The sequence below is a fragment of the Uloborus diversus genome, chromosome 2 (genome assembly GCF_026930045.1).
Source record: "Uloborus diversus isolate 005 chromosome 2, Udiv.v.3.1, whole genome shotgun sequence".
Lineage (NCBI taxonomy): Eukaryota > Metazoa > Arthropoda > Arachnida > Araneae > Uloboridae > Uloborus > Uloborus diversus.
Window position 1 is genome coordinate 164,944,184 of NC_072732.1, and position 27,869 is coordinate 164,972,052.

General features: G+C 34.6%; 1 protein-coding gene across 1 annotated transcript in view; it reads left to right on the top strand.

Moving 5' to 3' along the window:
* LOC129216121 (uncharacterized) overlaps positions 1-27,869 on the top strand; it is an 81,917-nt gene that overhangs the window by 42,096 nt on the left and 11,952 nt on the right. The window contains exons 2-4 of the mRNA XM_054850277.1: positions 6,626-6,761; positions 14,617-14,762; positions 21,908-22,037. Of these exons, the coding sequence (XP_054706252.1) occupies positions 6,626-6,761; positions 14,617-14,762; positions 21,908-22,037 (412 nt within the window). The remainder of the gene's footprint in view (positions 1-6,625; positions 6,762-14,616; positions 14,763-21,907; positions 22,038-27,869) is intronic.

Genomic DNA, 27,869 nt, shown 5'->3' on the forward strand with positions numbered 1-27,869 from the left:
ACAAATTTTTAAGAGTAAAACCTATTAAAGCTCCCTGGAAGAATTACTGGAAAGCGACCGCCTCACCCTCAATGATAGAAAATCTAATGTTATTTTAATATGTATGACTTTGTTTGAATTTCTGTTTACTTTATTTCCTGCGGAGAGTTTTCTGAACAATGCTACACTCTATCATGAAAATTTCAATATCAATTATTGGATTGACAATTGAAACTCTTTGTAATTTTCGCACTAATGCATACTTGAACCAAGTGTGGAACTTTGTGACAGAACTTTTTATAACAATTTTTATTGTATGCCAATGTAGAAGAGGTGGCAAAACCCATATGAAGTTGTAGTCAAATTATTAAATTAATATTTTGAATAAAATAATCAATTCAGTTCCTCAAGAAATTGAGGCATTATTTGATGATATACATTTCTCTTTGGTTTTAAGTTCAATATTATGTAGGTTGGTTATAGAAAACGAAAAAGAAAATAATGCACTTATACACTAGCGCAGCCAGAAATGTTTTTTTTTTTTTTTTTGATCAAAAATACCTTCTGGAGGTTTTTTTGTTGGTGAAAAATACCTTTTGGAGTGCTTCTTTTGATCAAAAAGATCTTCTGGAAGGTTTTTTTTTTTGGACGAAAAATACGTTCTGAAGGGGGTTTTTTTTGATCAAAACAGCCTTTCCATATGCATAAGGTACTGTATTAGAATTTGCATTTATGTTAAAACCAATGGCTCTGGGGGTGTTTTCACCCCCCCCTACTGCGCCACTGCACTTACAAGAAAAATTTATAGCATGAGGAAAGAGTAATTGTTTTGTGAATTACGACTATACTTTTTAATGACGCAAAATAAATGCTAGCCCAATTTAAAAAGCTTTCTTGGTTATTTTAAAGAGAAATCTAAAGGAAGTGTGTTTTTTAACATAACTTTCTTGCTTCCATTGTTTTTGGTCTATTTCAATCTGGTCAGTCATTTTAAAGATGACTTTTGTGTCTCAGGAGGTTAGAGAATTACTGTCGAAGCGAAATGTGGCAAGAGAGATCTCCATCTTTAGCTGTACTGGAAATAAAACAAAACATTGGATATTGAGTAAATATAGTTACAAAATTTTCTGTTCTTCCTGACCCCAAGAATAGCAGACTAAAACTTTACTAAAAAATAAAAACTAGTACCGAGATATTTTGTGAGATAAATTGTTACAAAATAAATTTGAAGCTTTGGTCCCTAAAATTTTAATTGTTCTTAACAAGCCTAATTTTTCTTAACATTAAAACCGTTTTATTATTCCTTCCTGTTAACCAATATTTATTTTATACCGTACTGACTAAATCCATGTTCAAGAAACTCGACCCCCCGAACGAAAGGCTGAAATGCTGCCCCTGCACATTGGGATTTTATTCCGAAAACTATTTGAGCACAGAAGTGTCTAGGATATCTTCATTCTGTAAGAGATTATAAAATAGAATCGCATAAAAGATTTCAAGACATTTGTATAACATCTGAAAGAAATATTGATGTAATCAATATTTTATCTGTGAATTGTATTCTAGGTTCCCCAGCCGCCCGGTGGCATAGATAGATGATAGAGCGAAATGATATCTCGCAAAATACGAATTCTGGCCAACTGCATTGATCTTGTTGATTGCTAAAAACATTTTTCTGATCATGTCCGAATTTTAGTTTAGGTTCTGTTTGAAACTGTAGATGTCCCTGCGATACGTAAAGGCTCCTCCGGTAAAACTCTAGATTAGCGGTCGCCAACGGACTACAATTTCATCGGAAATGGTTACCAAAAAATAAAGTCTTACAAAGGTGGTGACCAAGTGTTCATTTGTTAAAAATCATATCGGATATTGTTAAATCTAAACATCTTTAACTTGGGGTTGCAGGTACGGGACATTTGACCAATGTCCTGAATTCTTACTTCAGCATAATTTAACTGAATTTAAGGTCGAGAGACAGCACAAGATTGCAACAAGAACTAAATTTATTAAAAACAGATTAAAACGTTAAAGTTTACACGTGCGTGTGAAGAAAAATGAAGCAAGCCCTTACTGCCATAACACCGGCAGTTTTATACATTGGACAACACACTGTTGCCACATAAAAAGTAAAGGTATTAGAAAAATAGAACAAAGTTAATTTGCATAAACATTAATCAATAAACAACATTAATAACTAAACAAGAACACAAAACATTGAGAATATTCTACAATTTAAATACTAATCTATCTAGCATGTGGCTACTATTCAGAATTCCTAGTCTAGAGCTTTATCGTCCGGTATAGATAAATGCAGATACACGAAGATGGTCGGTGTTTAAGCTTTAATTTAACTTGAATTTTAACTGTAAGCGGCCCAATTGGAATCTGATACATATTGCTTGTTCGTTTAATTTGTCTTCTTGTTTAAAAATTCTGAGTTATTGTTCTTGCTTTTAGTTCAGTAAATCTTGTTTTGAGCTTTATCTTATGAATCTTGAAATCTTGAATTAATATAATGAACTTTAATTTCGTTAGTATTATTTGCAAAAGTTTTAGTTACAGTTGCTTTTCATATTTTAAGAAAAATAAAAGATGTTTTTATGACTTGAGTTGTGGACTGAACTGCTAATTTTCGGAAAATAGCACATGAAATTACGATACAGTCCGTTATGATGAGCTGTAACTTAAGTTCTAGATACTTCAATTCGGTTTTAGTGTTCTTTTTTTGGCGAATCAACCTTGATTAATCCTTTACTGTTGATTATTAGAAATCAAGACAGTAAAACTCCTGCATTGAAAAGTTTTCAGGAAACTCAAGGAACATATCCTATCTCACACAAAACGGAATTTTCCTAAATGTCTTCAGTAATTAAGCACTTCAGGCCAGGAAAGTGTATTTTGCTTAAACCGTATTCTAGAGCAGCAGAAGCCAGAAACTCATCAACAAACTAATAAAATATCTCGATTAGAATATATTTATTGCTTTTCCCCAAGATGAACTCTTCTTTCCGTGGTCTGAAGGATCATTATTTGTTCCAGCATCCTGTCTGCAGCCTTGAAAGTTAAGTGCGGTCTGCTAAAATGCTCAGTTTGGCGTGGGCGTGTAACAGTTGTGCATATCATGCGGGAGAAGCCTATTATCGTCTGCGCAGTTTTAAGGCGCGCCCACATGCGGACGCCTTCGGTGGACATATTTATGCTGGATGGAACATTTGTCCGACGAGATAGCCTCTATACTTTAGATAAACTGTTCTATTTGACTACTGTTGGAGAATTCTTAAGTATTTATAAATAGCATTTTCTTTTGGGGGAAATTTTATGTGCCTAATATTTTTAACTTTTCACACCTGCTGTCAAACTTTTGAACTGTGTGGAAGCAATAAGATTTATTTCTGACAGCTGGAGAGGATGAAAACCATGCTGCCTACGTATCAGTGAAATTCATAATAATGTCACGTGAATAAAATGATTTTTGCGACTAATGAAAACAAAAACAAAAACCAAAAAAAAAAAAAAAATTATAATAATTTGAATTTTGTCATCTTGAATTCAAATTATGTTTTTCGCAATCACGAGTGTGTGTGTATATGTAAGCGTGTGTGTTTGTGTGTGGAGGGTATGTGTGTGTGTGTAGGCATGTGTGTTTGTGTCTGTGTGCAGGCATGAGTGTGTGGGTAGTTGTGTGTATGTGAGTGTGTGTGTGTGTGTGTGTGTAGGTGTATATATGTATATGTGTGTAGGTGCGTGTATGTATGCGTGTAAGTGTAGGATATTGACGAAACCTGGAGACGGTTTTCGCTAGAAGTGCAGCATCGTGAGGACCCGGTCGACGGTGATGCTGTGGAGGGTGGCGGTGGGAAAAATGATAGGACATCAAAAACAGTCAAATGAAAGCAATAAGCAATCGTGATTGCTCAACACCATATGCACTAATATTGGTGTCAATAACGTCATTGGAAATAACCTCTCAAAAAAAAAAAAAAACAGTTAAATATTAAATATACTTTAGAGTTACTCCATTCGCTATGACTCCCATCTCTAGGTTTTTTTTTTCAAAAAAAAAAAAAAAAAACATTTTATAAAATTTATCATGGACACATTACAGCTCTCCAACCCTTTAAAATATTATTGTGAAAGAAAATTTGTCATTTTTTTTTCTATTATTTCGTAGAACACCTGTATGAACATATAAAAAGTTGAAAAGAATTATTTTGAAAAATGAGTTGTAAGATATTTATATAAATTTTTTGCACTACAGTACGAATCTAACCTATAATCTAAACGGAAGCGCAAATTCTGAAGAAAATGACCAACTAACTATGCTTCAAAGTTCCCCCAAATTACCAAAATTCATGCTTCTGTGACTTGCCTGGGGTAGCGCGCCGGACACAAACATATTTTTTTAATATGTGTATAGATAGATGTAAATTAATGTATTTAGGATCTGTAGCTTTAAAAAATTGGAAAATAATATTGTTTTGCATTTCGAGTAAAAAAAGTGCCCACTATAGCAAAAATGTGACAACTAATGAAAATTTTACTGCTAAACACTAACGACAAAGAATTTCCTTCAGCTCTTTTTATATCTTGCGAATTAAAAGAACTGGGATAAAGGTATACTATCTTAGAGTGAAACGTTTTACTGTTTAACAACAGCCGCGCTTAGATTACAAAAGAAACCTTTCGAACATCAGTTCTAATATTTATGAGAGAACTTAATACTGATTAAGATTATCGAAGCATAACGAGTATTTGGAATTAAAAGAAAATCTGGAAAAAAATTACTATAAAGAATACTAGACAGATTTTCTAGTTCAGTGAGGCTGGACGAATATGATGAATTGATTTTCAAAATGAACAGACAGTTACACTGTAATAACTGAGAACATACGCTCTTGAAGATCATCACTTTATCATCAGCGAAATCCAACGCCAATTGATGTAGGATTCCGTTCCGCCACTAGAAAGCGTAAATAACGTAAAATACATCACGTACCCAAAGACACAATTTCCGAAATTGCACTTTGGACGCTGTCTGTGAAATATAATTGTGTATTATTAGATCGAGAGTGAAATATTTGAAGATGTGTTGTGTAGTAAGTATGAGGAAGCTTCGTGAACTTTTCTATTTCACTGCGTTGGTTTTGAAGATTTGTATCACTTAGATTTATGGCGTAAAAAGAGTTTTTGTAGAAAAACATTACTTAAATGTCTGCAATATTCATGTAGATGGAATCAATTGCATATTTGTTTTTCTTGCGTTGAAAAACATAATTATGAAAATGAATATTATTCCGTTAGAAGTATCAGAACCATTTGGAATGCACAACACCAATTACTTTTGTGATTTCATTCTTGACGATATTGGTGCCCCGTTAACTAAGATAAGAATAGGGCCGCGCCAAGCCTGATTGGCGCCGTCGTGCAAATATCTTTTGAGCGCCTTCATGCAGTGGTGTTCGGGGAAAATATGATTAACACCTGGAGTGAGATTTTGTAGACAATTTATTCATTTACTATTTTATGTACTAATTTTTTTCTCATTGATTAACTTATTATTTTATTTATTCGCTTATTGTTTCATTTCTTTTTCATTTATTCATTCATTATTTTTATTTACTCATTTATTTGATCAAAAATATCTTTAATAATTAAATGGAAACTATTTCATTAGAAAAATATTTAGTTTTTCACTTTGCTCCGTGGGGGAAAAAAAAAGAGAGAACGGTGAACATTTTCCACCGTTTTTTGGAGGTGCAAATTTACTGCCAAAAATAAAAAATAATATTTCAGTGCAAGTTTTGTGAAAAATATATTGTTCTTTCTTTAAGTACCACAGTTTTCAGAATAAATTTCCAACTTGTTCATTTTGAAAAACGTAAGCTATCTTAACTATTTTTATCCCCCCCCATTCCCCTACTTAACACTTACCTATTTTAACGCAACTTAATCAAGAATTTTTTGCACGTTTAACTGTATTGAAGATTTTTAAAAAAAAGAAAGAAAAACTAGTAGTTTGAAATTGATTGCTGCGAAAGAACTAACTTTCGCGAGCAGAAATTTTCACGGATACGAAGGGCTCACAAACATAAGTGCTTTTACAGTACTGAAGAAAAATCTTTTTCTGTTGATACGAAATCGTCAGATTATCCTTCATGTTTTATTTGTTTACACTTTCGGATGTTTATACAATTATGATAACAAAATGCGATTTCCTAATTTTATATCAACTCTAAATGCTTCGTTTACGCATTTAGTATTCCCAATCCAGAAGATAACAGCGAAATTGTTTTTTTTTTTTTTTTTTTTTTTAACTAACTTCTAAGAGCCTTAATTGATTATTTAGTTCTTTTTCCCAAAACATATTTAGTAAGACTTTCGAAGATAAATAGTATCATGTTGTTGTTCATGTTAATCTACTACAACTGTCTTTTTTATGAGGTCTATCAATCATCGATTTATATTTAGAAAAATAACAAACCTCAGCTTCTATTAGTACTGGCACGTTCCCAAACGAACGTTGTTACCCTTTTCTAAGAAAATGAGGCCTCTTTTACTGGTCGTAAATTTTGTGTTCCATATATTCAGCTACTGTAGCAATTTAAGCATTTTTTATTACATAAGTTTTCTTTTTTTTTACTTTTAGTTATATTGTCAACTGCTTTGTCACAATCATGTGATAAAACTCACTATGAGCGATGCTTAAAACAACTTCTGCAGTTCACGGAAAAAGCGGATCTCTTGTTCGCTACCTCCATTCACGATCTCGAGGCAGAATGCATGTAAGTTTCTTTATATTTTCTTTTTTTTAAATACTTTTAAGAAAACGCCTTCAACTTCATGATTATGTTTGGTTCACGATCTGTTCAGAAGAATGCGTGTACGTATTTTAAATAAGCAATTTTGAAACATAACATAATAAATGGTTTTGACTTCTTGATTGTTTCATGCTTGATCTCCAGGAGGCAGTGGCGCACACAAGGAGAGGGTCCATGGGGTCCGGACCCCTTCCATCGCCATTTAATTTTTTTATTGGCTATAACCCTATGCACACTGGCGGGGGGAAAATCCCAACACCAAGAAAGACTTATGCTACATGAACAAAGTTTGGTAGGCGTGGTTATCGGTGAAAGATGACACCGATTGAAATTTCGCACTTCGCGCATAAGTGTGGCGCTGGTAGCGCCAGTCTGAAGTTGCAAAATAGGGTTGCTTTAAATGCGTGCTGTAAAGTTCGTGAGCATTGTTTTTCTGTAAAATTCGGCGTATTGAGTTAACGTTAGCCCAGAATGCCTTTGGGAAGACGAAGAAGCCATTATTATTAAGAGCTCTCTAAGTTTTATTGAGGTCGTGTAATAGGGCTAAGAGACGGTGGAGTTTCTTTCCACGATATCGCAAAAAAATTTGGTCAGAATGTATCCAATATGCACAATTGTTAGGAGCAGTGGTCAAGGGATGGTACTGTCTGAAGACGATAGAATTCCTGGCGGCCACGTGGCACTACAGTGAGGGATGACCGTCGTATTCGGCGTATGACTGTGACGCATCGTACTGCATCTACGCCAGAAATTCGACCTGCAGTTGGTACCACAGTGAAATAATGAACTGTCGGAAATCGGTTACTTCACGGAGAGCTCCGAATCAGGCTCCCTGTAGCGTGTATCCACTGACGCCAAGGCATTGTTGTTTATGACGCCTGTGGTGTCAAGCCAGATCTTATTGGAAGACGGAGTAAAGATCCGTTGTGTTTTCTAATGAAAGCAGTTTCTGCATTGGTGCCAGTGATGGCCGTGTTTTTTTTTTTTTTTGGAGGGGGCCAGGGGAACGCCTGCAACCAAACTGTCCGCGGCCTAGACTCTAGACCTACACCTGGAGCCATGGCCGGAGGAGCAATTTCCTATGGCAACGATAGCACTCTCGTGGTTATTCCAAACACACTGACTGCAAACTTGTGCGTCAGTTTGGTGCGGAAGTTGTTCATGAATAGAAATACTAAAGGTATGAATACCTGTAGTATTGTTATTTACAGCCCTCAAGGGGCAGATTTTTACTAGGATAAAACTCACTCTCATACCGCTGTTGTAACTTAACGGGCTATACAGAGTGTTGACATGTTACCTTGGTCTGAGCAATCACCAGATCTGTCTCCAATTAAGCTCGTATACGATATCATTGGACGACAACTCCAGCATTATCCATCGCCAGCATTGACTGTCCCAGTATTGACGTAACAAATTCAACAAGCATGGGGCTCCAAGTCAAAAAGTGACATTTGGTTGACAACAAAGTGACATTTGGTTGACAACAAAGTGACATTTGGAGCTGTATGACACAATGCATGCACGCTTGAAGGTTTGCATTCAAAATTGTGGAGGTTACACCGTCTAATTAATGTAACCGTCACATTTAAAATGCATTTTCTTGACCTTAAATTAACCTACGATCTTGAAAATTTAATCAATTAATCATGTTAACAGACAAATGCATTCTCTAAATTTCTTTACTCTACGATAATTTTTTCTTTGTGTTTTCATTTTTTTCCCGTCAGTGTATGAAGAACGTAAAATAATTCCACAGAAAAATAACATTTTCAGATTTGATAAATCAAACGATAAAATTTATTTTTTCTCTTTCTATAAAATTGAACTATGTGAACGTAAATTTTTCAATGATGATGATTTTGATTCGCTGTTTTTACTTTTAACTATGAGAAAAGTAAACACATTCATTCTTCTGTTTTCTGGTGTTTCAATTATTTTTTTTAACTAATGCTAAGCAATTATTTAATAATTTTGTTTCATTTCTTTTATTCCTGACAATCGATAAAATCAAAAGGATGTGTTTGGATGCGTGTTGGAGTATGATATTAGAATGGTGGACCTTCGATCCCCCCCCCCTTTTGAAAAATTCCTGTGTGCGCTTCTGCCAAGAGAAATCTATACACTTAAAAAATAGAGAGAATTCTTTTTTGTAAAATTCAAATCTCATTTTTCACAGTCATGATTATAACTAGTGATGTGCCGGATCGTTAAAAACGTAGATCCGTGGATACGGATCCGGATCCGGATCATTAGCGTCAAGATCCGCGGATACGGATCTCAATTTTTTTTACCCAATTAAGCTATCCAAGTGTAAAATTTGTTACGGAAGGTATTCCCGTCAGAATAATGGCAGTTTCTTCAAAAATGTCAACTGCGGTAAAAATATGATCAAGACTAAGATTTACTCTTTAAAGAAATCTCCGTTAAAATTAAGGGAGGGTTGGAAAAAATGGGTCAGCGCTGCATTACTGCTTGGATGGAATGTGAAAAATTATTTCTAGCTTACTCGGTAGATGTAGGATACAGGAGCAAGAGTGTAAAGCTGCTACTGGACAGGCTAGAAATAAGTTTTCCCATTTTATTTCAGCATAAATGCAGCGCTGACCCATTCCACCGAACTTCTCCGACTGACGAAATACAGAGCCGAGAACACCTTTACAAACAGTAAATACAGAATTTAGTCTCATGTTTTTTGAAGGATGCCGAGAGAAACAAAAATGAAGAATAATAGAAACCCCAAATCAATAACAAAAACTAATATTAAATTAAAAATTTAAAAAAACAAAACATGTCCCAGAGAGCCGACCTCACATTAAGATGAATTTCGCGGGTCACAGAACACACATTTGTTAACAAATATGAACTAACAGCAGGTGAAATTTTTAAATCATTGAGCTATTTCTTCTTATCTTCCGACTATGAAATCGCTACTAATCACGCGTATAAAGGCTTAAAATTGCATTTAAAATTTACTTAACAAGATTATATCTCCTATTGTATATAAGTTGAAAGTTTCAAATAAATATCAAACGCATAAAACTTCGTTCTTTCAATTAGGGCCAACATTTTCAACATACGGGTAAATTTTTACTACCATAATTGTGAAAAACGTTAAATCGGTTTTTAATTAATATCTCCGGTAATTAAAGTTCTACAAAAACGAGGCCAAGCTAAGAACACATTCGATCATGTCACCTTTTGAACGAAAAATAAAGTATCAAAATCGGTTCATCTGTTTAGGAACTATTACGGTGCCACAAAAAGACACACTGATACACTTTTAAAACTTATTTCCCCTTCCTTTTAGCAATGGGGGGGGGGGGGGACAAATTGTCTTCTGAAATGATACCTAATAATTTAAATAGGGAATAAATCCTAATTTAAACGGAATTTAAGCGTCTTTTATTCAGATATTTAAAAATTTTTAGAACAGAAATGATCCGTTTTTAAGATCTGTCAAAAAAGTAACGGATACGGATACGGATATCCGGAACATCACTAATTATAACGAGAACCTTTCAAAGAAAGAAAAACTTTTCAAAGAACAAGAAAATCGATTACGAAATTAAATTTACCACCTCTCCAGCTGTATAATCCTTGACTAAATATAGCAAAAAGTTTTAAAGAAAGCTTTAAAATTAAAAAAGAAAAAGAAAAGAAAAATAAGAAAATGACATAAGAAAGACATCACTGCTAAAAAATCCAAATCGGATAAATCGTTAATTTGTATCGTGACATTTCCATGCATTCTACCTTTAACTTTTATGATTTTAGAGTACCTTAGGAGAAAAATAACCAAATGAATCACTGTTTTGAAACTTTCGAGTGAATATTACACTGCCCTAATAGTTTTGAATTTGTATTTTGACATGATGGTAGCTAAATTTAAGAGAACAAAATTACAAAAAAAAAAAAAAAAAAAAAACTATAACCAACAGTTATAAAGATATACATACTCCTTGCAAAAAAGTAACTTCAACAACGTTCAAAGCGAAAAAATTTCATGAATTGCTGTCAAATTTCGACCGCTTAGTGACTATTAAAGCAAAAAACGTCAAAAATGTTTAAATCGATGATTATATAAAAACAGTCAAAAGAGTATTTACCTGTAGCAACATCAAAATATTCTTTTGAAAAAAGAAAACGAAAAGGAAATTTTATCTCCTTGTTCCACTGTCTTCTGCATTTATATTAGAACTTCTGAAATTTATCACATTTGTTCTAACTTCAAATTGAGTTTCTTATAGAGGTTCGCCTCAACGTTTGCATTTTTTTTTAAAAATCCTAAATATTTTTTACTCTTTTGACAAGTTTTGATTCATAAAAGAATAACTAGTCGCACTTCTTTACATTCATCTACAGGTATCGAAAAAACTCTTGCTATAAGAATCAACTGTACACTATTTTCTCAAATTGTCTTTATAAAAAATATTACACCGAAAGCAAACACTTGTACCTTTCAGGTGTAAACATCTTCATAAATCAACGACTCATTTCGTGCTTGGATTCATTTCGCTGGTGTGTGTCATTTGGCATATGATGTGAATATGGAACAATTACTAACTTATTCGTTTTTTTTCTAATAGAAATCTTTGACAACCTCTACTCTTCCGCACAATAGTTACCCAACCCGTTCTAAGATTGCAATCCTGGTCCCTTGCCAGATGCAGTGTTAGGTTGAGGACGTAAAAAGTAGGCTAAAGAGTCGGAAGACGAAAATAACACTTTATATTGATGGGCTAAAAAGTGACAAATTTTGCAACATGTGTTCCCAGTCTGGCTTACTGATGAATGAACTTGTGAGCTTCTAATGTGCATGAAAACAATTTCATGCATTGACTGGCTGTGAATAAATTTATCTTTATTTGATTTGGAAATATTTTTAAGTTTTCTTCTTAAAAAGAGGTCACTATCTCATACTCATCAACTACAGAGCACATAATTTCATAACAGGTTTTCAAAATGTCCAGATTTCTTCTTACATCAACAGTGAAAAATGAATGAAAGTACGTGATTTACCTATGGGATATTAGCTGATCAAAATTTTTGGTTACAGTAAAATTATTATCATTCAACACTAGAAAATCACCCACCAAGGTGTGACGGGTGAAAATTGCTTCTACATTAGATCGAAACAATCGCCTGTCTGGTGATATTTTGATGGTTGAAATGTTGACCCTAACGACATTGGATTAACCCTGCCTAAACTTTAGTAGATAGATGGCATTCGGTGTTGATCCCTTTTTCATTTCTTCAATCCCCTGAAATGACACAGTCTTACCAGTAAAACAGTTAAGTTACCACACCCAGTTCAACCTTGTTAAAATAAATCATTTCCCTGCATGTCAAACATTACCAAAACATATTATATCATTTCATTGTTGTTGACGTCAGGAGCGTTAATCGATCAGTGAATTCCCTATTTTATATATGAGGATGTTTTCAAGACAAAAACGGAAAAGAGCTCTTATTATTAACAATACCGAAAAGCTCAAGAATAGATAATGAAATTTGTAACTTAAAAAAAAATATCATTTTTTTAATGAGTTTAAGAAAAGGTTTGACCTTATAAAGGAATAAATTGCTTAAAAATGTACTTCTCCAGATGTATTGCAGCAAACTTTCGTCTGGTTGAAGCAGCGTCAACAAATCATTAAGAGTAGTTCACGTAATTTTGCAAGTTGTTTAGCGAATACAACTAAATAGAAGGCAAAAATATAATGAAAATAGTTTGAAAGGGTGTACGCCAAATGTATTATAATAAATACTTTTTATTTAATATAGAAAGTACCAAATTGACAAAAAAAATTACATACCGTGACAAATTTGCCTTTTTTTTTACAACAGAAAATGCAAGGGTTAGATGGTTAATGTATTTAAAGCATTACGCTAATTCACTTTGAAACAAGTCTTCATCCTGTGATGCAATATCAGAAGAATCAGTTATCAAAATTGAAGTTCATGCTGCGACAAATATTTTTTTTTTTTTTTTTTTTGACTGAGCAAAGCAGAAGACACGAATTTGATAGAAATATCACAAAGCATAGATTTTAACTTTTACCTGGAAGAGATCGTATTATCATTTGCAGAATACCTTTATAACACACGTTTGCTTCCTGTTGATCAATATCATTAAAAAAATTAATGTAATGAACATTGCACAAAATGCCAGTAAGCAGCATAAGCAAAGAACAAATTATCAAAACGTTACATTAAACAATAGTTTTAACTCGGCATAATAACACTTTATTGCAGTCAAAAACCGCTGAACATTAAATTTGTAAAATTGTGAGATGTTAACTCAAAATCTTTCCTATTGTGCTCGTTTAGCTCAGCACTAATACTCGACGTCCCGAGACAAAAATTTGACAACTGTGGTTATATTGAAAAGTCTCTGTAATCTGTAATAATCTACGTGTTCCCATTGGTTAACCGGAGTTTTTATGAAAAATAGACTTGGGTCAGGTTTATTTTTCTACAGGTAGGTGTAAATTAGAACCTCCCCCTGCCCCTTTGTGTAAATTTGTGCAACTTGAAAAGAAGCTATCGTTTAAATTCATTCAGATGTTGAAAATAGAAAAGCACAATTTTTTTTTTCTGCGTAAGTACTAAAAAAAGCGTAAATTTATAACGATTCCTGTTGCCTTGAGCTGAAAAAAATCCTTCTATTTTACGTCAACTTTGATTTCAAACTTTCTTTCCAATCTGACAGGTTGTATCCGGCGTTGTAACCCGGAAGACAAGCTAATCATTAGATCGTTCTCACCTGTTGCAGTACCTCCCACTAAGTTTCTCGATAGGTGGTCCCCCTGTTCAACAATGCAATGCCCAAAATAAATTTACTTATCGTAGGATGCACTCCTATTCCTTCGATCTCCTGTATCTTTTAAAGCCCACACTTTCTTCATACAAATTGCGAGAAATTTGAGAATGTTTTTTCCTATAGGACGCAGACCACGGGGAAGAATGATCGCAGTCCACCATGCACAAATTTTCCTCAGTTGCGTTTTTAAGCTTGAAACCTCGAATCTTTTTCGAGTTACCCTCGTTCTTCCCTGTTAAAACTCACTTACTATGATTCTTGCCTGAATAATATTTCTCTTAAATACTGTCTGTAATCTGTAATAATCTACGTGTTCCCATTGGTTAACTGGAGTTTTTTTTTTAGTAAAATAGACTTGGATCGTTCTTACCCGTTGCCCTTTAATTGTTTAGCAACATTAGTGAAGAGATCATAGTTGTAGTATAACTAGCTAGTGAAGTTTGAATGTTTGTATCCTGCTTGAGCAGCGACAACGGATCATTCAAATAATTACCTAGTTGGTCGCTTAGTACTTTTTACTAGAATTTTTTTAAAACATTTCTTTTGCGGTAGTACTTGTCGATATACTTCAAAATGTTTAATAATATAAATATTTGTATCAGTACTCTTACTGTGTTTTACGCTCTTGACACTCGTTCCAAGCTTGCTACTTAAACTGTGGCTAAAGTTGATAAACACATTTATTTGGAGCGCTTTTCGATACTCTTAAAGTTTAAGTGTGAGTACTTTTGTATTTGAAATAAAATGCCAATTCAATGAAAACAAAAATATGTGATTGCTGAGATCTTCCTCTCTTCAAGTTTCCTCTTGAATTGTTGCTCTGTTCGCACAGGCGATTACGAACCACTCGGATAGCAATCCAGTTAGGTACATAGCTTAGTGATGTTCACTAAAAAATAGTTAGCAATTTTCTTCCACCTTGCATGAAAATATTTCCCATTATGAATCACTATTTCCCGATATTTATCAGTAATATTCAATATTCATTTTCAGCCAAGCACAGTCAGCCTTGGGATGCCTGACGCGATACTCCAAGAAATGCTTATCTCTAGAAGAAAGACCGAAATTTAATGAGGGAATTGGAGGACCTCAAAAAGTGACGATGGGTCTCTGCACTGAAGAAACAGACTTAAAAGCAAGTACGAAATAGGCATGATTTCACTATCTTCCATTTAACTGTAATTTGATGTCATTCACTTCTTCAGGTGGGCCAGGTTAATTCACGGAAAAGCCACCATTTTGGTCCGCACATGACAGTTACCGTATTTCATTAAAATATAGCATTTTATGTAAAAAGCAAATAACATTTTTCTGCTGAAGAAATTACATATTCGTTTCTGACTTCTGAAGTAACAAAATGTTCGATTCCTTTTTTAATTAATATTTTTATAAAAATATATTAGCTGTCACGTGTGAGATAAACTATCAGTTCTTCCATGATATGGCCTAGGTGTGGAGCGACACTTAGTAAAACTTTTAAAAGTCTTATTTAGTTTAATAAAATCAACATTAATTTTTAACACTGCACTGTTGTAACCAGGGGTTCCAGACGAGTGAATATATTCCCTCTAACGTGAAAGCATGGTGCCTGAAGGTGCAACGCAGGCCAGGAAATAGAGCAGAGGAGCCGAAACAGCATGCAATCGCATAAAGACTTATTGCGCATGCGCTTTTGCCTTAGACATACATTCAACCACCTCAATATGGCGGACAAAAAATGATTGCGTTTGTGTGTCTTTCACATTGAATGAAGTACACTATTGGATTAAAACACAACTTTTCAGGATTAATTATCCGAAATTACAAGCAAGTAAAGCTTTTGATCACTTTGTAGCTTTTAGGGCTTTCAAACATAGTTAAAAGTTTTTAAAAGTGCATTTATTGCTTTTTAGTTACCGTTACTGTCTTTTAGTTTCAGTTTACCATTACTATCGTGAAATTTCCATCATTCAAAACGCTACTAAAAATATCTCTCATTATTTTCTTGAGCACTCGATAAGCAGCTTTTATTATTCACCAAAAGAAAAAAAAAGAAAGAAAAAACACCGGCAGTATGGTTATCAATAATCAACAAGTGAGAACCTTAATAAAAATGATTCTTGTGCTTCGTAGATTATAACAGAAAGCTAGTGAAAAAAAAAATCTCTCTCAGTCTAGCTCTTTTTTTTTGCTTTTTCATTCAAGTGTTAGAATCATTTCCTGTAAAATTTCCTGTCTCGATAGCGTTAAATTTCTCTTGGTTTTTTAAGTGTCAAAAAACTTCTTGCGCATTTTATTTTGTTAATCTTGATTAACGTTTATGAAACGATTTTGTTTTTCCGTAATTGTAATATCCCAGAATATTTTTGGCTCTTCATGTAAATAATTCATAAGTACAGCTATACTTCATTTTCGGAATGCGTCATGTTTTAGTAAATGTATAATTTCACACATTATTTAAATAATTACTCGTCTTTAAATTATAACGTATTTGTGACAGATCTTTGATACCAAGTAAAGGGGTAGATATTTATTGTTTTATTAATTTTTAACATTACATGTTTTTAACGGCCCCATTATTATTAATATTATTTATTTTATGAATTTTTAAGAAAACTATAAAGATTTCACTGGTCCGCAAAGTTTTTCTTTTGCTTTTACAGCGCCCGTGGGTCAAAAGAGGTTGAGAAACTGAGTTAGAGCATGATCAGATGAATTAAAGCAATGAGCATTTCTTAACTATGTTGAAAACTCTGAAATATGATCAAATGCTGTAATTACATGTTTTAATCATTTCCAGTACCGAATTCAATGTGAAAAATGTCAAAAACGTATAATATCATAAATCAAAAGAAAAAAAAATAAATAAATAAATAAAAAAAAAATACACAACTGTATTCAAAAACGCACACAATCCGGGGAAGGGGGGGGGAATATGTAGTAAGGGTGCAATTTCTCTCTCTGAAGGTTCCTTTTCACTCTCGCTGCCTATTTTTTAAAAGGTGCCTGTTTTTCACCCTATTTAGAGGTGCCATTACGGCTCCGTATTGGGTGCCGCTGGTGAACAAGCGTTTCTCCCCTGAAAGGTGCCGAATGCATCCTGTAGCAGTGTGCTAAGAATGTACCAAGTTCAATATTACAGTCATACTTTAATTGGCATATATTACAAGAAAAAATGAGGTAGAAGTTGCGAATCAAAACAAACTTTATATTTGACTCAAAATTCGAAGGTCTCGAATTTAAAACCAGACGTTGCATTGTTTTGAGAAATGATATAGTGAATGGTGATCAAGGATGTGTTGGCGCACTAAATTAGCAGATTACTGCAGATTTTGCAGTAATCTGCTAATTTTGTGCGTCAAAACGTCTTTGATTACCATTTACTTTTCCGCAAAATGGTATTTATTTATTTCTTAAACGATAGTGATTTGTGCAGTCTGTCTAAAAATTTTTGAGTTACCAGATAGATACTTTCAATACTGTTGAATCACCACTTAAAGTCCACCAGTAAGACGAATTTTTTCTAAGGTGCTTTGCACCCGCAACAGTGATAACTTACCGCCATGATAACTATCATGGATTGACACTTAGTTCCCAAAGTATAACCCATTGTGACTTGTGAAATATTCAACCTATCTAGAATATTGGCAAACGTAGAGTTATATTATAAAATCTTAGTTGTCTTTACGTCAAACGTATTGCTTGCTGAAGTGTCTTATTAAAAAAATGGTTTAATTCTACGACTTCTAGTCATAGTATATTTTACTTTTCTTGAAAAAGAATCCCCCTTCCCTTGGTTGAAATTAGTGTGCATACCTAAGTATTTCAGAAGAATCTGGCAAGAAAATGTTCAGATTAAAAAAAAAAAAAATGTGATACATAAACTGCTGAATGTATTATATATCCTTATGAAGAATAAGGTTACAAAGTACAAGGCTAGCATAAAAGCATATCCCGGTTTTAAAAAATTTGTTTCGTAAATTATTACACTTACTACGATAAATGATACATAAAAATGAAGATAAACTGAAAGTTTTTTTGAACGTAACTACTTAAATGTGCACGTTCCGCACTAACTCCGCCAAAAATTTCTTCCGGAAAGGGTTTTTTTTTGGTCACAACAGCTCTTACACGTGTATTAACTACTGTTTTCGGATTGGGAACAAGTTAAATTCAAGACCTCTGTTGTTGTGCCAGCTAGGCTGGCAATTTGGGGTGCGCTGCTTCATTTTTCCAACTGTACCGTAATTTGGTGTGAAGTCCAACTTCCACAGTACACACATGCCATAGGGACCCGTTTATAGAGTAGGCAACCATTCACACCATAACAACACATTCACACAAAGGAAGGACAAGCACAGGAGAGAGAAAGTACATCCATACTCGAGACGGGATTCGAACCCGGGATCACTTCATCGCAGTCAGACTTCTTTTACCACTAGACCAGGCGGGAAGTTACAAGACCTCTGGAGGGTGTTTTTACACCCAAACCCCTCATAGGGGTTTGGGGGTAAAAACACCTTTCAGAGGCTCGCTATAGCTAACTCAAACTTCGCTGCGCCCTGAAGCTAACGCTGGATTGGCCGTGCAGGTAATGATTATTTACCCTTTATGCGTTGGCCAGCCAAACTCTCAAACTCAACCCCCATGTGATTTTTTTTCCTTTAATGATTTTTTGTAAAGGCTGTTTACACACTACCATTGCCTAAAACAATGCAAGAACTGAACGATCGCATATGTGTGGCATTATGAAAAAATGAGAGTGAAACACTCCAAAAAAATCTATGTTATAGATATGTGTCTCATTACGAAAGGCACAAACATCGAAAATTTGGGAGTGAAAAAAACTTTCACAGTTTATCTATCTTCATTTTTATGTATCATTTATAGGGTTAAGTTTAATAGTTTATGAAATATAAATTTTTAAAACCGGGATATTATTTTATGTTAACCCTGTATGTGTAACACAATTTTACGAATTTGAGAGACTCTCGCTCTAAGATAAATACTGAATAAGAATGCCTTCCTAATTAAGAAATAAAGGTTTAGTCACAAAAGTTTAGTCTTTTCTTCCTAAATAGTACGTAATATTACACATCTAAATGAAATTGAAAAATAAATGGCAAATATTTTTGTAATTTCATTAAAAAAATAATAAAATCGCAGGATGAATTAATGAAAAAAAAATTTCTATGAAAATTAAAATTTCTCTGTGTATTGACTCATCCATCCAATCTTTGAAGATTAATTGAAGAAAATGTGGGAAATGTTCATTTGTTATTAGCAGTGAAGTTAATTGAAGTAAAGTTACTAAAGTGATAAAATAGTAGCTTGTGATAGTGTTTTTCTGCTTTCAGGTTTACAATATGGGATGAAATAGTAGTATGCGAAATCATTTATTCATGAATCAAATAATTATGAGCCACACCTAAAAACATTTGCTTTAAAAAGAATTAACAAAATTTCCGTCTTGAAGGAATTTTATATGCTCCTTATAAATTAGTCATTTTGTTATTTGATTGTTTAATTTCTGCTGCATTTTTTCCTTAAGCGAAATTTTCCAAAGCATTTCAACTACTTAGGTGACGTTGTTCTTGTATGTTTATGTCCACAATATTTAGTGCACATCTTTACTAATGCTTACATTTGTCTGTAGTAAATATGCTTAAAAACATCTAACAATGACGAAAAACTCCCTATCTGATTTTAGATCTATTATTGTTACTTCACCCCTCGGATATCCGAGCTCGAGTGTACTACCTGTTTAATGTAGAGAGGTACGGCTTTCGTTTACAGAGCACCACTAAGATGAAAGTCCGATTTAGCTCAGACAGCACACGATAGATGAACTACCATCTATCAACATTTCGATAATTTTTATACAAACCATAATTCGAACAACTCATTGGTTCAGCACAATTAAAGGTAATGATTCACTTGGAGGACTATATGACCACAATATATTTAACGTGCCTCAGTCATCATCTACGAACTCGGAGGATCTTTGAGCGGCTGGCAGCGGACTCGAAACCCTCTGGTTACGAGCCCAACGCTCTACCGATCAGGCCCCCACGTCCCGATTTTATCTCTAATTTATGTCAGTAGCTAAAGTGAGAAAAGGATTTGTCGTAGTAATTTTATTTCCTTAACCTTTGATGAGGTTTTAAACATAATTGAAGTCCCCTCCCCCCTTTAAAGTATTCAAAGTCTGATAAGGCCAGTTGGTCCATATACTAGTGTTATGCATAGCATGCCTAATTTGTATTCCTATTTCCTTTTAAAACTAGAAAACTAGTTTGAGTTATATGTGTGTGCGTGTTATTTGTCTCACAGTCGAATTTATTGTTTATGTTTTGAATGGTTTTTGTTTCCTGCAACATTCATACGTGTAGTATAATTACTCTATTAAGCAGTAAGTTACCATCCTTAACCCAGGGCTACAGCAGAACTACTTCCCTTATACCGACAGCCAGTTTATCACATCCAGAGACTTGGTGAGATAAATTTACTTTGTCGACCAGTTTGTTGGCACTCTCAGCTTTAATGAGATGACATCTGCCTCCAGAGCGGTTGTTCACTATTCCGGACTGATGACTCCAAAACAAGGACGAGTCTACAGTCTATCGATATAATAACTTGTCGATTTACTCTATTGTTTTTTTTGGGGGGGAGGGGGGGACTCGTAGGGCCATGCCACCACCTTCAATGCGATTTATTGCCCTTTTATTGATCCCTGTTGTTCTTTTAGCCAGTTTTGTTGTGCTTTGGATGAGCCCTGGTGTCCTGTTTTTGATCCCCGTTGTTCTTTTGGTGAGTTTCGTTATGCTTTTGATGGGTGGGGAGCCCTGTTGTCCTTTCATTGATCCCTCCTGGTGTTTTTTTGCTTAGTCTTGTTGTCCTTTTAATTGCTCTCTGCAACTTGTTCCCGTAGTGTTCCCAAGTATGTTTGAGTGTCCAAAAAGTATTATAATAACATTTTAAAGTATCATTTTCATTTAATTTCAGTAGAAATATTCTTGCTGTAAATATAATGGGATGATCTCTGACTACAAAGGCAGTTATGTTAGTCGTCAAAAGTTAAACTTGGATGCGAAAAACGAATTACAATTCAATTCATCGACATCAATAAGCAAACAACAATTGAATAACCTGCTAGCACAAAAAGAGCGTAACTGCCAAAATCAGAAACTTCAAGAAATAACTAGAACCAATGTTAAGAGTAACTCTCATCCGTTTTGTGACACGAAATGATACAGCATGATTTTGGAAAACTTTTCAGTGACCCGCGGTAGAAACTATTCACTCTTTTTTCGAAAGTCCACTCAGGAGCACCTTGATGGGAGGTCACAGTGACTTCCCAAAATTTTCATTATTCTGCAAATTTTGCCGATCGTTCGGCAAATTTGGAGACAAGATTACAACATTGAAATTTCGTTTCCATTTTTAATTTTTTAAAATGCGTTTTTAGTAATACCTAATGTTCCTTCTATTTAGATTTATGCATGTATGATATGTGTGCATGTTCATATTTCATCATTCGGTAAAATTGAAACTTCATTCGGCAAAAAGTGAGAACTTGTCCCTTTCCACAAACTTTAGTTCGGTGCCCCCCTGAGTTCATGGTTGTAGCCAGGATTCCTGTTAGGTAGGGGTAAGCATAGTCACAACAAGATATTGGTTTTTAGTTACCTCCCCCCTCCCAAAAGAAAACTTGGAAACTACTTGAAATTATAGTTCTCCTCTACACTTAAAAAACGTTTTAAGCTATTTTTTGTCAGATGACGAAAAAAAAAAGGTTATGTTGCTCTCCCCCGTAAATTTTTCGAAATTGAAGTCAATGAAATTTTAATTTCAAACTTTCTTTGGTGACATTTGGAAAAAACGTGGGAGTCGGAGGCTTTCTTCTATGGGAGAGGTAGTGAGTTGCTCATTCCTGCCCATTCTAGCTACGCTCATACCTGAGTCCAATCACACTTCTTTGTCTCAATTGGTAAGCATTACTCTTTATTCAAATGGCACCCAGAAAGAGAGAAATCTTTTAAGCAGCAAAACATAAAGGCTGAATTTTACTTCCTACATTTCCCTTCATTTACTCATTTAAAAAGCAGCCGAAATTAATGTTTCGTAACACTGAATCCTTTCAATTTGGAGGATGTAAATTTTCTTTTGCTGCTGCTAATATCCTCGTGGAAGAACAGCCATCAGGTTCCGCTCTCCTGAATCGCATTTCTCAGGCATCACGTTGATTGACAGCTTTGGAATTATTTCCTCTCTAATACCAAGGAAATATTCTTCTTTTTTACAGGATACATTCAAAGTCTCCCTTGCCTGAGGAACGCTTCTGAAGGGTTACAGTATTGCAAAGAGAAGTACGATCGTAATCAGAGGGATATTATTCTCGTGGAATATGAAGATAAAACTCATCTACAGTGCTGGTACTCTTTCTTTCTTTCTTTTTTATAACGCTTAGTTGCTAATAATATTGTTAGCGTGGTGCACATTAAAGTTTTGCTCATAATATTAGTACTTATAAACGTACCCTATAAACTTAATATAATTGTAAAAGAATAATGATTAAAAAAAGCAATTCCATTTCATAGGAATGGTAAATGTACATTAAAAAATTGCCGCGTTACAAGTAATAAAAATAGTGCCGGGTCTTTAATTTTTCCCCAAGTCGTGGCAAAAAAAAAAAAAAAAAAAAAACTTGAAATATGTCAGTTGGACGTATGTCCGCTGGACTTTAATGTCCGCCGGACGTTCTGTTCCTCGGATGTGATGACCGTTGGATGTTTTGGACGTTCAGTCCAGCTCCCGAAATTGCCGTAGTAACTCATCTTCCTTCAAGTTTTTATTTCAAATATCAGCAAAAATAAATAAATAAATAAATAAACCCCACAAATTGTGTGAATTTGCCACCTCCCCGAACTTGCTTCCTCTTAGATCCGGCACTGAACGAAACAATATTTAATGTAATGTCATGAACAGAGATCGAGAAAAATTGTAAAATCTTGGGAGCTTGGAAAATATTTTAGGGGCCAGATAAAGTATAGAAAACGGAAATTGATGCTAGATTATCATGTTAGAGATTTCGGTAAATATAATTAGTGCATAGTAAAACAGATATAATATATATCTATGTATATAAAAATGGATGTTGGTAAATTTTTGTGTGTGTGTTCCCTAAGAGCTCAGAAACTACCAGGCAGATTTGGCTGAAACTTTAACCCTTTTGTTCATTTTGAACTGGGAAGGTTTATAGACCAATTCGAAACAAATCCGATTGATAGTTCCTTTTTTTATTCTAATTTAAGTCGCAATTTTCGCATAATTTCCCTAATATGGATGTTAAAAAATGCGTGCATATATTAACGTTATGTATCCATCGCGAAGATTTTTCCGCTGAAGATAGCATCTGTTCGAAATTTTTAAGTGGAATAAAAAACACGAAGGCTTTTATCAACTCAAATCAATATTTAGTGCATCATCTCAACTCCCTGTTGATAGCTAGAGATTGTAGTATTGTTGAATATTTTTGCTTTTCGTTTGACTGTTCGAGGTTTTTCTCAACTCAAATCTTATAGTAGTAACGTTTTCCCACAAGATTGGCAAATAACAAATGGATTTGGCTGATTATTTTCCATTTAAATGGAACTTTAATGTAATTAATGTCTTTTATAAATATTTGTGCTGATTAGACACTAACTCATTATCTAATCTACCAGCAGAAATCTCCTCAAGTTTTATGCAGAAAGATTTCAGTTGCTGATGCATTTGGTAATTTTTTCAACTGTTGCTGTTTTTGAAGCTAAGGACTACGTAATAATGTTTCTCAGCTTTCACCATGTAAACAAAATATCGCCAATCAAAGAATCTTTAAAACTTTTTTAATATGTGAAATAATCCGCCAACTAAATTAGTCAAATCCACAAACAACACAAAAACTTTCATTAATTTTTCTTTTTGCACAATTTCAAACAATCGTCAAATTTTACTATACTTATTTTGGAAGCATTTCGGATGAAATTGTTCAGCGCCATTTTGTGGTGACAAAAAGTATCTCTGCATCTGGGGACAATATTTCTTTAACGAAAATGATTAACATACCGCTGTGCAAAGTAAGGAGGGGGAGCATTATCGAAGGTATCCCATGACGATTGCCGCAAATTTGGTAACATTTTAAATCGCACGAAGAGCCCACAATAATTGAAATTTCCCAAAATAACTAAAGCAAGGCTACATTTTTTAAAAAAAGTTTGTACTCTATATAATAGCTCTGCAGAGAAGGTTTTAGACTCCATGTTTAAAATTAAAAAAAAAAAGTATTAACAGATAAATCTTTTTAAGGACGTGAAGTTTAATTTCATGTTTTTGGAATTCTTCAAATTTGTATATGATTAACTGTTGTGCTTTCGTTTCTAAATGAATACTATTTTGTCATTTATACTTATCAGGGTGCCCACCTGGGGAGTCCATGGCGCAGACTGCGCAATTGAAATTTTTTACGGGGGGGGGGGGATTTTAAACCTTTTTGTGGGTTTGTTCTGGATTTAGGCGGGTTCCCTAGCTCTTAGAGGGGAGGCACCCTGCTTATTGTTATTTTAGTTTTATGAGTAAGGAAGAAGCTAGATTTTTAATCTCGTCAAAAAGATGTGTTTTAAATTCTTTCACTTAAAACAGAAAACATGCAAGTAACGATTGTTTCTCATAAATATTACTGACCCAGGCAGCGCCGGGTATTTTTCTACCATACGGGGTGTAACAGTACAGTGTTTACTGACTTTCAGCGCAGATAGAGTACACCTAGACCATCGGTTCCCAACCGATGGTTCACGAGAGGTTTAAAGGGAGTTCGCGAAAATAATATTGTATTTGCGAAAATTTAACTTGTTTGCTGAGCGTTTTTTAGTCAACATTTATTCGTTTGTCTCTTACTCCATCCAGTCCTCGACGATACGATCTCCAGAAGAGAACAAGATGTCTTCTTATTGGTCATACTAGATTTACTTACTCAATACTCATAGCCATTTGCGTTAGACATCTGTTATGTCTGTCCTAGACATCTCTTGTGTCATAAAAAGTGTTTTTAAATTTTATTACCATTTTGGACAACGTTTCCATTTGAAAAAGGATAAATACGGAAACGAATTAAATGCTGAACTTTATTTAAAACTGACAGGTACTTGAGCCAAACTATAAACTTCTTTATTTCACAACTATCTCATTAATAGTTTTTTTCAGAGTTTACTGAATCTCAACAAAGAATAATCATTGGGATTTGTTCTTTGTTGAGTTTGTTTTGATTTCATTTTCTAGCTGGTTTATCACGAATTGTAGAAATATTTGTGCTTTTATATATTGCAATGTGTGTTCGTTCTTGTCATGAACTATTAAGCAATATTACTAAAAAAATTCTCCCAGATTTTTATTGTGTGTGCGATTCACTTTTTTTATCTGCTCGTTACAAAAACTTGACTAGCTGCGTTGTCCAGCTTTGCACGGTCTGCCTCGAAAATAAGGTATTTCTCGTAACGCGTTTCAACGATCAGGCTTGAACAAAAAAAAAAAAAAAAAAAAAATCCCGACAGATCGCGAAAAAATAACCAAAAGGGAAACGTTTTAAATCCACCGATTACAATAAAAGCAAGAATTTTATTTGTTCACAGCCTAGAAAAAATGGCAACAGATCTTTCTTCTCAATGAATTTATTCTGCTAATTAAAGCTGAGCTAGCGACAGATGATGAATTTCCAATTTAAAATTGGTTTTACCTTTCTTTAAAATCCTTATAATTTTTCTCCTGGTGGTTTTAGGGACTTGGTGGTTTCACTTCCGAGGGAAAAAAATCTTCTAAAGGGGTATTTTACATAGGCTTTCCAACGATACTAAAACCGCACTGATCGGATAATTATTTCAGGTTGAAAGAGCCAGTTAATGGCATTTCCGGGTCCTTAAATTAAAATTCGAACGGTTTGGTACTTTTTTGGCTTTAACCCCCCCCCCCTCTCACGTTCTTTCTGGGGTGCCCAAGTACCTCTCTGCCAAATTTGCTCGAGATCTGACGTAAACTGGAGTTGTATAGGTAACATACACACATATTCTATTTTATTTTATAGATTTATTTACAATGAATTCGCCAACTTCTCTCGGATTTTGGAAGGGGTTTGCAAAGGAAAAAAGGTTGAGAACCACTGACCTAGACGATGGGAAATCACATAGCAATGCATGGTCGGAAACGCTTTCCTCCTGACGCGATAGTTACGACGCAAAGCACAAGAAAGACAGGACGGAAAACAGAAGATTAATAGGAGAAAACATGTTTATTATTTTTAATACAGCAAAAATACTGTTTTTGTATGGTATACTCAATAGATGTTGTTACTTAAAACGAAGCATCAGATGACGGTGCATGCGCACACGCGGTTTTTGTTACAGCGGGAAGTTCGGAACACGTCCGGTATTTAAGTTAACGTTCGATATTCAATACGCCGGAGATGGAGGCACGTATCATGGCCCGGGGTGATCGTAATTTCGAAGACATACTTTGATGACGATCGTTAGTCCTTAATGTTCTTTTTTTTTTATAGTTTTTTGCTGTACTAAAGATACTAAACATGTTTTCTTCTTATTCGTGTCTTCTCTTTTTGGTGATTTGTGCCGTCACTACCGTGCCAGGAAAGCGTTCCCGACCATGCATTGCTATGTGATTTCCCATCGTCTAGGTGTACTCTATATGTTCTGAAAGTCTGTAAACGCTGTACTGATACACCCTGTATAATATAATTAAATGCAGGGGCACCCATATGGGGAGCAATTGGGGGCTCAAGCCCCCTTCCCTTTGAAATTAGAACTTCCTTGCTTTTAGAACTTTTTTCTTTGCAAAAATGTAAAAACATTTCTTCTCCAGCCATTAATGAAAAATTTATCAAACATGTCAAACTTTAATAACTCTCCAATCTGTACTGAAATCTGTTTCTATGGGGAAAATATCCTACTAAACCATGGGGAAAATATCTGACCCCCCCCCCCTTCTTAAAACTTGCATATTGGCGCCCTTGATTAAATGACATTTCATGTGCACTTTGCATAATGTATAGTTTCTTATTTGATTGCCTTTTTAGAATTTCCACACCAACATTCGACAAACATTTGTTTAATACAGCAGGTATGATAAAAGAGTTGCGATTCGAAGGTATTAAATGAACCTAAGAATATAAAGTTGTAGGGCAGGCCGGATGGAGATGGAGCCGGAAAAAAACGCGCTATAACTTGTGAGGAGAAAAATGTTTAATTTTTTTGGATACCCTGTTACAAACCGCAGAAGAAGAAAGAATAAAATCCACCGCAATTTTAAATTACAAACGTGTTAGAAAATTGTCAAAATTACGGACATACTTTATCATTGCTCATCTTTTGCGCTCTATTTTTCTTGTTAATACCGTAAAAGGTTAACAACACCAGCTCACTTTAAATATTTGTTACGGCCCACATTTGTGGTCTTTTTCAAATGTAAAATTTATCATGTCTTTGCATTAAAATGTTGCTGTAAATTAATTGCAGGATTGCTTATTTTGCCATTATAATTTCGTCAGTTTTTCGTTTGCTTAGCAGAGGTTTTGGAGCAATCACGATTGCTTATTGCTTTCATTTGACTGTTTTGATGTTCTATCATTTTATTTTACCACCGCCACACTCCGCACCATCACCGTCGACCGGGTCCTCACGATGCTGCTCCTATAGCGAAAGCCGTCTCCAGGTTGCATCCATGTTCTACACACACGCGCATACATACACAACTACACACACAAACACAACTACACACACTCGCACACACACACAAACACATACACACACATACACCTATACCACGCATACATACAGACACTTACACATGCACACACACATACACACAACTACCCACACATTCATGCCTGCACACAGACACAAACACATATGCCTACACACACATACACATACCCCTACACACAAACATATATATCCCCCCCCCACACACACTCACACGCCTACATACACACACTCGTGATTGCGAAAAACATAATTTGAATTCAAGATGTCAAAATTCAAATTAATTTTTCTTTTTTTCTTTTCTTTTTTTAAATTGAGCAAACACGAATGCTCATTGTCCATGCTCTCTCTGGTCCGGTGGGTCTCCCTGAGCATTGAGCATGTCCCTCCTCCTAACCTCGCGATTTTACACAATCCTCTTAGGGACAACAACAGGCATCTCGCTGCTGGCTGACATTCATT